General features: G+C 40.8%; 1 protein-coding gene across 1 annotated transcript; it reads left to right on the forward strand.

Annotated features, from left to right (window-relative positions):
- The first annotated feature begins 444 nt into the window (after positions 1-444).
- LOC309651479 (THAP domain-containing protein 1-like) lies at positions 445-7,431 on the forward strand. The gene is made up of 3 exons (XM_082444295.1): positions 445-752; positions 6,155-6,350; positions 6,901-7,431. Exons 1-3 carry the CDS (start codon positions 715-717, stop codon positions 7,273-7,275), a joined length of 609 nt encoding a protein of 202 aa, XP_082300421.1. The 5' UTR covers positions 445-714; the 3' UTR covers positions 7,276-7,431.
- The last annotated feature ends 5,836 nt before the right edge of the window (positions 7,432-13,267 follow it).

A 13,267-nucleotide genomic window follows, 5' to 3' on the forward strand; every position in this document is an offset into this window, starting at 1 on the left:
TTGACAAGCTGTCTTCTGCATCCGTTTCATCCCAAGACCACCAAGCCAGTGTGGAGGCTTTTTCCTCCTTTCCTTTTCGTGAGACTGGTCACAACCTTGCCAGGACACGGTGAGCAAAGGGAGGGAACAGGAACGAGGAGCTGTGTGTCCAGGGCTTGGGACCTTGGGGCTGGAATACACAACACAAACACAGGATGTGACTTCTGAGCTGCTGCAGAGGCCGGGGTACTGGGGGAGGGGAGCCCTCCTCACGTTCTGGGCCAGCGGCAGGGCCAGATCAGGGGACAGGAAGTGACCAGCAACTTCCCAGGGAGAGAGCAGAGCAGTGGGGGGCTGAGGCTCTGAGCCATCCCAGGAAGGGAGGCTGCCCGCATTTTCCAGACCGTATTGGAGGGAAGCCTACCCTCGCTGGCAGCTCAGTGATAAAGGTGAAGACTTGTCTGCAAATAGACCGTGGGCTAGAAGGCTTGCAGGAGGGAAGCAGGGGTCTTGGCAGTGCGTGCTCTTCTGCAGGGAGTCCTGTGTGTGCAAATGTCCTAACGAGAGTCTCTGAGTCCATCTCGACCGGCACCTTAAGGACAGCCAGACCTTCGTCTCCTTGCGAGACGAAGTGATCTTGAAGCGGAAGGTCACAAGCCACACGAGATGCTGGCTCTGTTGCCTTTGGGCCCCTCCCAGAACCCTGACTCCAGTGCAACCAAAGCAGTGCTTTGAATGGTTCTCATGGGGCGGGGCACGCCAGGTAACGCCAGGTATGTGTCCTGCGCTCCATATCCCTCCACTGGTAGAGGTTTTTTTTTTTTAACAAAGAGAGATGTATCTAAATTAAGAGCTGCACTATTCACAATAGCCCAGACAGGGAAGCAACCTAAGTGTCCTTCGACAGAGGAATGGATAAGGAAGATGTGGTACATGTATACACTAGAATATTACTCAGCCATAAAAAAGAATGAAATAATGTCATTTGCAGCAACTTGGAGGGACCTAGAGATGATCATACTAAGTGAAGTCAGTCAGAGAAAGACAAATGTCATATGATATCACTTATATGTGGAATCTAAAATATGATACAAATGAACTTATTTATAAAACAGAAACAGACCCACAGACATAGAAATCAAACTTCTAGTTACCAAAGGAGAAAGGAGGTGAGGGATAAATTAGGAGATTGGTATTAGCAGATACAAACTACTATATATAAAATAAGCAAGGTCCTACTGTGTAGCACAGGGAACTATATTCAATAACCTGTAATAAACCATAATGGAAAAGACTCTGATAAAGAATATTTATATATATATATATATATATATATATATATAGTAAATCAACTATACTTCAATTTAAAAAATAAAATAAATTAAGGGCTGCCAATGGAGACTTCTCCTTCCCCAGCTCTTACGGGAATTGCTCTTGAAAAAGACTCAGAATGGATTTACTTATTGAGCACCTATGCATGTGAAACACCATGCCAAGCATCATGAGAAGGATACAGAAATGAAGATGATTTTGGTGATGCTTGTAATCTGGTAAAGGAGACAAACATATACATAAGTCACCAGCATCAGGCAGACAACAGTAATACAAGACCATGGAAGATAAAAAGGGACTTTTTCCTCCTGGGAGGATGGAGCACGTTGGCACAGACTTGGCAGTCAGAGGAGCGTAGGGCCGTAGCTGTGGGAGAGGCTTTCCATCAGGACCCAAGCTGGGAGGAGGGGAACAGTAGGAAACTGACTACTTGGGTGTGGTTAGAGTTGGCCTTGGATGGAGGGTGTGGTAGGAGGGGGGAGAGAGAGAGTAGCATCAGGTAACAGGCTGAGGTTTGGACTCAGTTCTCTGTGAAAGGGAGCAGCGCTTTTTTTTTTTTTTTTGGTTATAGAAGAATTATTTTATTCAGTGATATTCAAGACATGATTAGGTCATGGCCTTATATTCACAGTTTCAAGTTGGAAATAATTCAGAAATAATGATTAACATTTGGAAATTAGCTATTAGTTATGGATTCAGAGGAAAAAAGAGCTTTTGCTGAGTGAGTCATAAAGGATGCTAATCACATTAAAAACAAATTTAGTAAATAGTATTAGTCAACCATGCAAATAGGTGAAAAATATTTACCAGCCCACGAAACGTTTTACCAGCCCTTCTGCTTTTGTGACATCCCAAATGTAGCGAATGTTTTTTAAAATGGGAGCAAGGCTGTCTGGATGGAGTCGGCACAGAGCGGGGAGGCCCACCGGGAGCCATTGCGAGAGTCCAGGAGGGAGGGGGGGGGCTTGAGCCGTGGGGAGGGGATCCTCGGGGTCCTAGTTACCCCGCGTCCTTCTCAGCGGAGCCTCAGGGAGCCAAGCGTGTCCAGGTGGAGATACAGCAGCTCCATCCATACCGAGGGGAACAGTGGCCACAGTGCATCCAAGGACACACGTGGGTGGTCCTGTGTTATATGTTTCTCTGGATTTGTGCTACAACCTGGGGTCTGCAGTCACAACCCTTTCTTCTCGATGCTTTAGTGAAGGGGGAGAGAAAGACCAGAGAATAAGCCAGACCCATGTTTGGGGGTGGCAGGGAGCCAGCAACACTCTACAAGCCCAGTTGAATGGGGATGCAGGCTGAGCGTTTTAGATTTGACGAAGGTTTATTATGTGCTGTGCTGGCAACGTGCTGTGCCTCCACCCCCAGATCTGCCCTGTTACATGCCCGGGGGCTCCCTTGTTGTCTGCTCTAGAGTTGGGCTTGACCTGCTTCGAAGGAGTCGGATTTCAAACACCTGCTCACACGCTGTACCAAGTGGCATCACTCACTGTCTTCTGGGAACAATAAATTCTTGTCAGTGTGCCAGCTGCTTCCTGCCAGGACCCTGACAAAGGTACTATGCATCCTCTGTACCTACTATTAATCCTCACAGCCCTGGGAGGCAGTCTTTCCATTTCGTAGATAAGGAAAGTGAGGCACAGGAGAGGCTACCGGACCAGACCTGGCCTGGGGGCCGCCAGGAGCAGCGCTGTCTGGACGCACAGAAGACGGGGTGGCTCTGGGGCCACCCGCCCCCTCCGCCCGGGCGACTGGGCAGACTCCTCCTTGGGAGGCGTGAAATGGGAAGGTCCTGGTGACCTTGGCCACGGCAGGGAGGACAGCTTCCTCGGACCTACAGCCAAGCTTGCCTGAGTGAAAAATAAACTTCTACACGTCCGCCGAGAGGTGGGTTAGCTCAGGACCCATCCTGAGCAACACGCTTCTCTAAGTCACAACCAGTGAACGGCAGGACCAGGATACAGGCAGGATACGGACAGGATGCAGGAACTAATTAGGAGGAAGAAAAAAACCCACACGGTGCTCCGTCAGTTGAAACCAGGGCCCGGGGCATTTTCTCTTGCTCACTTTTTCCACAGCTGTTCCGCTGTTACTAACATCACTACCCATAACATTAGGAACTTAAGTTTCTCGAGTGCTTCACGCTTGCCAAGAAATGTGTTGAAGGCTTTACCTTATCTCATCTGGTCCTCCGCTGAGATGTGCACTGTTATTATCTATGTTTCTCATTTCAGGGAGCTGAGCTCAGAGAGGTTAAGTAGTTTTCCAAGTTCACATGGGTGGTAAGCGTCAGCACTGGGGTTTTAACTCAGAGTGTGTGACATTACTTTCTACTGCCTCCCAAGACCAAGGCTAATGCCAACAAGGAAAGGAGGTGTGAAAATGCAAACACACACAGACACACATCGAACCACTTAGGGTGGAAGGGGGCAGATCCAAAGAACCCTGAATGTTGAAAACAGTCCCCCAAGGTCCTGCCACAGTATCTGAGCATGTGCTCACACCAGCCAAGATGAAGACGTTTTCCATCAGTGGTTTTGAGCTGCTCTGAAGAACCCCATTGCTGCTTCTACACTTGACACAGTTTCTGTTTTGCAAGGCCAATGGGTCAGGTTTGAGGAACTAGCTTGTTGTAGCTTGCTCACTACGGTAGCCACCTCAGCCCAGGCAACCACAGGGTCTTAGTCCTGGTGGGACAATCACGCCCCAGCAACTGCAAGTGCCACCGTGCAAACCGTTCTTCTGGGAGACAATTAAATTTAGCTACGAGTGGGCCTGCCCTGGTTAGCATCCAGTATCCATCCCACACACACGTGACATTAACCACATCGCCCAACACACCTCGTCCTCTTACTTGGCAATATCATTTTTCCTCTACGATCCTGTTTATTTCTTTATCTGTCTTCCATTTGGCCCATATAATTACACTATGCTAGCAAGGAATTCATGTTAGCAGAGCAAGGATATATCCTTTTTTAAATGAAATTATATAAGATTAAGTTCCCTAGGGACTTCCAAAGTGAAGGAGTAGGTCTGGAGATGGAGATGTGATCAAAGGCATTCAGTTCCCACCTCCCCATTTCTAATGATATGGCAGAGGGAATCCAGACATAGGGAAGACCCTTCATTGGCACCGCAGACTCGTTAAGGATGACATTGACACATCAGAAGTACTGAGTTTCTGCTGGCTGTTAAATAGTCAATTTAATCAAAAGAAGGGCTAACCTGCCTCTCAGCCCTTATCTAAAAGAACAGTTTCGGGAAGTAAATGGGAAAGATCTTGACCTCAGAAAGAACCTGCATTGTAGTCCTTGAGTCTGGAGGCCCTGAGTGCTGAGTTTTACCAGTGATTGTACCATGTTTGTACTTCTAGAGGCACTCCCAGCAGGAACCTTCTAGGAGTCCTTTTCTCGCTTTCTACCTGATGGCAGTGGGAACAGCTATGCTGGGCAAAGAAAAGGGACTGCCCCCACGGTGGGTTAGAGCTTCCTGACCACAGCAGACTCAGGCTCAGGCGTACCTCACTTAGAAGAGGAACTGTGGGACACAGATTCAAAACACCCTTTTTTGGCTTCTTTCCAATCCCCCCAGCTCACTAAATCCTTGACCTGGAAGAATAAAATCACAATAAGTTTAAGCTCTTCCTAGCTCCCTTTATCTGGGTCTAATGGACATATTTCAGTTGATTAAGAGGTAATTCGAAATGAATACTTTTCTTTATTTCTTTCTCACTATGATTTGACTAATTTGATTAATTCATATTTGTCAGACTGATTCTAAGAGAACCAAAAGCTTCTTTTTCTCAGTACATAGTTATAAATGTGCAATTTTGTTTTACAATACACAGAAAATCACTGGTGAAAAAATAATTAATACAAATTCACTCTATAGCATGTATTTTTACGTGAAACTTTTAGTGTCTTCAGTATAAAAGTTAAGCATTAAAAACTGAGATAAACAGATAGTGGACCTATACGATTTACCCTTGTGTGTTTAGATGTGTGTGGAATCCCTGTATCTGTTAGTGAAGGTTATTTACAATATCGCTACACATGGGCCTTGACCCCAGCCTCCCATCACTTAACTCTGCCACCTGCGTGCATCTATCCACATGGCTACCTTTTAATAAGAATATTTTTATATTATGTAAATTCTTAATCAGCCTGTCCTGTTTAGATTGTGTATGTCATTGTATGTGACATTCTTATAAGTGCTTTGTGATCAATCAGATTCCTGTAAGAAATATTGCTTTTTAAGAAGAACAAAGATACCATGCTGGGAGGGGTGACTTATATTCCACATTAGTGGTGGTCACTTTAGATATAGGATTTTAAAAGAAGTACATTTTAAAAAAATTTACTTGATTCAAGTCTACTTGATTTACAATGTTGTGTTAGTTTCTGCTGTACAGCAAAGTGATTCAGTTATGCATATGTATACATTCTTTTTCGTATTCTTTTCCATTATGGTTTATCTCAGGATAATGAATATAGTTCCCTGTGCTATACAGTAGGACCTTGTTGTTTATCCATTCTCTATATGTAATAGTTCGCATCTGCTAATCCCAAACTCCCACTCCATACCTCCCCCTCTCCCACCCTTGGCAACCACAAGTCTGTTTTCTATGTCAAAACAAGTACATTCTCAACAAACTAAGGTAGTAAGGACACAACTAAACACTGTCAAAAAAAAAAAAAAAAAAGATTCGCAGGGCTGGTGTTTTAATCCAATTCCTCCTTGGTGTGTTAACACTGATGTAAGCTAGTTCTTTTCTAAGCAGGAAAGTCTGGGTGTGCCTTTTTTTTGAATAAGGTTAGAAAACTGAATTATGTCGTCTTCTTAGGTTTCCTCTTACTCGACCCAGTCTTTGTAAAAAATGGGAGGCAGCCGTTAGAAGGAAAAACTTGAAGCCCACCAAGTACAGCAGCATTTGCTCAGAACACTTTACTCCGGACTGCTTTAAGAGGGAGTGCAACAGCAAGTTACTGAAAGAGGACGCTGTCCCCACAATATTTCTTTGTACTGAACCACATGACAAGGTAATAAGTGTTTTAAAATATTGGGTGGTTTTCTGTTTATAAAATTAATGTGTTCACTGTGGAAAATTTAGAAAATCCAGAGTAGTGTTAAGAGAATAAATGTTGCCTGGAACCCATCACTTGTAAATAACCACTGTTCACAGTGAAATACTTTTTAAAAATACAAAGTGCAGTTTATTAAAGTTAAATATCCTCACGCTAAGAAACTCAATCTAGCTTCATAACTTACTTTGAGATCACTCTGTAGTCCTACTTACATGTTGATAAGTTTTGATTTTTCTTTGTCAGTGATAGTTCAGTTTCAAAGTATTTTTCCCCTCAGTTTTAAGTGCTTAGTATTTAATTAACTCTTAATAATCATTCTGTGTTTCTTGCACCCCATTTCTACTTCAGAAGGAAAAGTACAATTAAAACTTGAACTGTTTTCTCGTTTTAGAATGTTTCTATACCGAGGAGACAGAAATGAGTCTAGTATTCTTAAATTCCACAGACGAGTTCTTGTGAACCGTTTCGTCATGAAACTGAAATGTGCTCTGCATCTTTGTTTTAGAAGGAAGATCTTCCGGAGCCCCAAGAACAGCTTCCCCGACCTCCTTCAACACCCCCCGTTTCCCAGGTCGATGCTGCTATCGGGTTACTCATGCCTCCTCTTCAGACCCCTGATAACCTCTCCGTGTTCTGTGACCACAACTGCACTGTGGAGGACACCATGCACCAGAGGAAGAGGATTCACCAGCTCGAACAGCAAGTAGAGAAGCTCAGAAAGAAGCTCAAGACGGCACAGCAGCGGTGCAGAAGACAGGAGCGGCAGCTGGAGAAGCTGAAGGAGGTCGTGCACTTCCAGAAGGAGAAAGACGACGTCTCCGAGCGGGGTTATGTGATTCTACCAAATGACTATTTTGAAATAGTTGAAGTCCCGGCATGAAGAGTGAAATCTGTGTTGGTGTTCAATGGGGCAATACCACCTGCCCTCTTCTAGCCTGTAGAGGAGTTTCGTTTGAAAAAAATTACACTTGGTCACTTGTATAAAAACAATTCAGAATATTTTTTTAAAAGAATAAATTAGATATATACTGTAAAATTGTAAATGTTTTGTTTGTAATTTCAGGGTTTTTACATTTTAACAAAATATTTTAAAAGTTATAAACTAGCTTCATTGTAAGTTGGTTTCAAGATTGGGGATTTTTGTTTCTTAATTTGAGTATTTATAGAAATGATATGAAAATAAAAAATAAAGAGAATGATAACAGTGCAGTAAGGATGATTTAAGTTTAAAGTTTAAAATTTTAAATGAACAGTTTATTGAGAGAACTTAGTCACATTTTAAATCAGAAGCATGGGGCAATAACGTCTCAGAATATATATATATATATATATATATATATATATATATATATATATATATATATATATATATATATATATATTCTTATTCACATATTCTTATTTGTAAAGTCAGCAGATTCATTTATCTTTCTTAATCACTTATCAAAGATAAATTGGCAAGTCAATACTTTAAAAACGTTGGTTGTCTTTAGAGCAGAAAATGAGTCATTCCATACCTAATCAAAATGGTTAAAAGACTTTAAAGAATGGATTTTTAAAAAGTGGACCCTTCTTTTCCCCCCGCTGTCTGGCATTATAGAATTAGAAGTGTGTCTCCACTGGAAGATACACTCTCCAGTAAGCAAAGTAGGCATTGTTATCAGTGAGGTAATGACCAATGACCAATGGGGGCTGATCCGTGGCTTGCCTTTTTCTATCACTGCCCCGAGCTAAGGGACATCCAGTCCCCAACTGTAGGTGTACCTGCATCCAGATCTCTGCCAGATGTGTTGTGTGGGTAGAGTTTGACTTGTTCCATAAGGTGGAAATCTTGCACTTGACTAATTGATTTTGGTCAAGGCTTCACATAATAAACGATTTCTTCACTTTTACCACAAGTTAGAAATTACATCCCATTTACCTTAAGGAGTGATTTGCATTCAAAAGCGTCCTAATAGGTAATGTTTATTTTACTTAATGCCGAGACTCAAATACTGAGGTTTCTGTTCAAACTGTGAGTTGTGTTGTGACATTGTGAGAAAGTTTACATATATTTGAAATGAAAACCGTTCTGAGTAAACAAGTACTGCTGCAGGAATTACCTACTGAGATTTAGAGTAACTGCTCCAACTGTAATTATTTCATATTTCAAAGTGCTGCACAGACCTTTGAAGGCTGTATTAAAGATACGCAGCGGTGATGTCCAAGAGTGTCTTTTGAAGACTTGATCTTCAGTGTAATTCACTGCCATGCCAGTACTTTGATTCATGGAGATTCAAGTTTTTATGAACCAGTATTTCAAAAATAGAAAATTATGATTACTTGAAATTATATCATCTGATAACACTTAGAACTAACTCTAAGGAATCAGGATTTTTTTCTAGTTATTCATGAGTCTCATCACTGATTTTAGAAGCCACAAAATCTGTAAGTAGTTTGTTTTTACATTTCATCTCTCTAGCGATTCCTGGAGAATATGTGGGTAAATATTTTGCAAAATATATATCTTAAATCTAAATTGTCATCTACGTAAAAAAAATCTGTGTGTGTGTGTGTGTCCATGTCCTCAGAACCAAGAATCCAACACTGAATTGTAAAAGTGATCATCATAATTACTTAATGTCTTAGCGTTATGATTTAACCTGAAGCTACTTTTTTTTCATGAGACATAAATCCCTATTTGGAGAGAACTGAGCAAGCAGCATGTATACCAACTGTTTGCATTTAAATCATTTATTATGTTTAACACAGGGAGTTTGAGGTACAAGCGCTTATTTCTGAATTTGAAAGGAACATTTGTCGAAATGTTTTAAAAATTCATTTTGTTAAAATTCATTTTGTCTATTGTATCGTTTATGACATTGCCAAGAGAAGGAGAACATTTAGGCTAAAATAGGTCCTCTTCAATCATAGTGAAACTTAGTCTGAAACAGCAAGGACAAGGTCTCAGTCTGGAACAAGTGGGGAGGAGACCCTTGTGAGTTTCACCATAGTATGAAAGATGACATTTATTTTAAGCACCAATAGTGACATCCTAAAGTTTCCATCTATGAATGATATAATTTGGCAATAATAGAAGAAATAACTGTTTCTTAATAGAACTGCTAGGAAAACTGTAGAATTTTAGAATTAGGATGGACCTAGAAATCACTGAACACTTGCCTAACCTCCAAACCCTGCAGAATCCTTTTGTGAAATACTCCTGACAACTGGACATCTGTTCTCTGTATGCCATTTACATTTAAGCAATTCTGTTCAGATTCTTTAAAATGGGTTTCTGGAATAGAGTAGAATTTGTTGCCACTTTTTAAAATACTTGTTTATAATGCAACTATAAACTTTGCTTTAAACTACTGCATAGTTTGAACTATCAAATTCCAAATTAAAGAAGTTTCAAAATTTTGTAAAATCTAAATGTTTATTAGTTGTGTACCTGTTACGTGTACTAAAAATAATTCTGTCATTACAGTAAAGAAACATTGGTGTCTAAAGTTATTAGCAAAAATTTTTGCTTGGAAATTCAAATACATGAGGAGATTTTTTTCTTTTAACTATAATTTGTGTAATCCCTTTCTTAGAAATATAACCATAATGGTGAAGGCAGTTGAAAGTTTCACTTGATACTTTTTTTTTTTTTAGATTGAAGTAATATTCTCTGATCATCTTTAGTTATTTAAAAAATTATGCACACATACACATACCCACAACCTATGGCTTTTATAAAGTCAGTCATAAGTGACATATCTAAAAGTCCATGTGATCGATAAAAGAAAACTCCAGCTGTGTTCCAGAATTTTAAAAAGATAGCCAACTATGAATAGCATTTTCCAGAATTTTAAAAAGATAGCCAACTATGAATAGCATTTAAAGGAAAAAGAGAACAAATTTGCTTGTTGGGTTATTACTCTTCCTGATACTGGGGACCCTGTGAATTGGATAAGCAGTGAGTGAAGAACATTGCTCTTGGCTGATGGTAACCGGTGTTTCTGGACATGACGGTTTTATATAGTTGTGTATTAAAATGCAATCCTTGATGTGAAAGAAAAATATCCAAGCAAACAGTGATTTACACACAAAAAAGCAATTATAAGTTTAGCCTTAAAATAACAATAGTTTGCTTGAAGTAATATTCTCTTACAATTCCATGTCTGGATACATTTTTTTTTTACCTTGGATGTGGTTTTACTGAGATATTTTTCTGAATGATACGTATTTTTTTTAACTCTCAAAATCTTCAGAATTTTTATTCATTTCTAAATTCATAGTTTGGGTTTAGAGATTATAAAAGTTTCATTTTTTAAACGTCATAAGGGATATGAATAAAGTTTCATTGTTTTAAACTGGTGAGACAAACTGTACAGTATTAACAATAAGTAAGTAAACAACTTCTGGAATGGCTGCATGAGAAGCTCTGAACTCCTCCACACCATAACTACCGTAAGTGGTGAAAAAAAAAAGAAAAACATTTAAAATCTGTTCATGTTGTCCTAAGGGCATACAGCAGATGAACATTCAGGAAAATGTAAATCTCATAAGAAAGTTAAGACTGTGTGGCATATATGTTTCTTCTCCTCCCAGTTCCCAATCATGGGCTATAGTATGTATCTCCCAGGGAGGGGAGGCTGCCAATATTTCTCAGGCCCCCCACCTTTGCGTTGCAAAGGCTAAACTCCAGGCAAGTGCAGCCAAGAGGTCAGGACTCCCTTCCTCCACTCAGCTCCCACTATAGGATGGAGGCTCTACCTCAGGTGCAGCAGGCCAAGAATACTGGGACCCTGATCACCTTCTCCCTAATATGCTCAAAGGGTGAAGTTTCCATGCCCGCAGAGGCAAGTCAAGGGGACCAGAGGCTACAGTACAAACAGCTCTGCTCATAATGCAGGCATATCAGTGCTAGAGAAGCAGACCGTGGGCCCCACTGCCAGCTCCAGAAGGTGTCTGAGGTTTTTTTCTCGGGGGTGCGGCAGGCTATAAGGACAGAGAACTCTGAACCTCTCCCCAAAGGAAATTATTTTATTTGCAAGTGTGTAGGGGAAGTTCACGCCTAAGACGCTCTCAAGAACAATGGAGAACCCGGTGGTTAGCAATTAAGAGGAGGCTGGTAGCTCCACAAGAGCAACAAGTTAATTGTACAAGAGAGAACAAGCTAACTTACCAGAGAGAACCAGGGAAAGAGGCAGGTAAGAAAAGAAAGAAAGATCTGTTAAAACCCGTCACCCCAAGTGACTGTGTGCATGCCCAAGGCTGCACCTTTGAAGGAATGAAACCAGAGACATCACACTGAAGGGAAAATAAACCTCACTAAATTAGTCCAGCCAAGTGATTAATTCAAAAAGAAAACAATCACAGCAAGCCGGAGGTGGGGGTGGAGAGTAACTGGAATCAGTGTTCAGAAATCCCACAATATATAAAATGCCCAGTTTTTAACAAAATGTTATGAGACATGCAAAGAAACCGGAAAACATAACTCATACACAGGAGACAGAGTAGGCAATAGAAACTGTCTGTGAGAGAGCCCAGACGTCAGAATTAACAGACAAAGACTTCAAAACAGCCATTGCAAATCTGTTCAAGGAACCAATGGAAACCATGCTTAAAGAAGTAACGGAAGATATAATGACAATATCTCATCAAAAAGAAAATATCGATAAGGAGATACAAATAAAAAGGAACCAAGTGGATATTCTGGAATTGTAAAGTACAATAACCAAAATGAAAAATTCACTAGAGAAACTTGATAGTGGTTTGAACTGGCAGAAGAAACTCAGTGAACTTGAAGGTAAGTAGAGATCATTGCAAGCTGAATAATGAGAAAAAAGAATGAAGAAAAATGAATAAAGCATCAGAGAAAACTAGTATACCATTAGACACACCAATATATACATAATGGGAGTCCCAGAAGAAGAAGAAGATGAGAGAGAGAAGCTGAGGAGGGAGGGAAGGAGTGGGGAAGGGAGGGAGAGAAAGAGACAGAGAGAGGAACAGAAAAAAATATTTGAAGAAATAATGGCTGAAAACTTACCAAATTTGAGGAAAAACACTAATCTACACACACAGGAAGCTCAACAAATACCAAATAGGATAAACACAGAGATCCACACCCACACACATCATAGTAAAAATGATCAAAAGCAAAGATAAAGAGAAAAATTAGAAAGCAGCAAGAGAAAAGTGACTATTTATATACAAAGGAACACCAATACAATTAACAGCTAAATTCTCATTAGAAAAAATAAAGGCCAGGAGGCAGTGGGATGACAAAGTGCTGAAGAAAAAACCTGTTAACCAAGAATGTAATTATGTAACTACGTAATGTTACAAAACTATCTTTCAAAAATGAAAGTGAAGAAAGAGGTTTCTGGGAAGATGGTAGAGTAGGAAGCACCAAGAATCTGTCTCCCAACCAAAGCAACAATAGTACTGGCAGAGTCTATCTGATATAAGTAGTTGGAACTCTGGAATCTATGAAAGGCTTGTAACTTCCAGGCGAAGGCTTGGATGGTAAACAGTGGTTAATTTTGGTCAATTTCAGCTCTTAGCGTAGTGACAACTACCCATCTCACACCTCCAGCCCATGCAGGCAGTGGAGGAGTTGCAGGAGACCTTGCACACAGCTTGGGAGAGCCATGGTGGGCAATCAGGTCCTTTCCTCCAATATCAGAAGTCTGTGTTCTGTTTGCTGATTGCGCCTTCTGATCACAAAGGTACAGACACAGAGGTGGGCAGCCATCGGCGCATGCCCCTCACTACTGCAAGCTGCTCCGCCTCTGGCTAGAGTGACTTCAAAGGATTTAAAGAACTGGCGCCTTCTCCTCCCCACTTCATTTTTTTCTCCCATCTTCAGAACCAGGCATTAAAGACTAGGGCACTCA

The sequence above is a fragment of the Balaenoptera physalus genome (assembly GCF_965194825.1).
Source record: "Balaenoptera physalus genome assembly, chromosome: 21".
Classification (NCBI taxonomy): domain Eukaryota; kingdom Metazoa; phylum Chordata; class Mammalia; order Artiodactyla; family Balaenopteridae; genus Balaenoptera; species Balaenoptera physalus.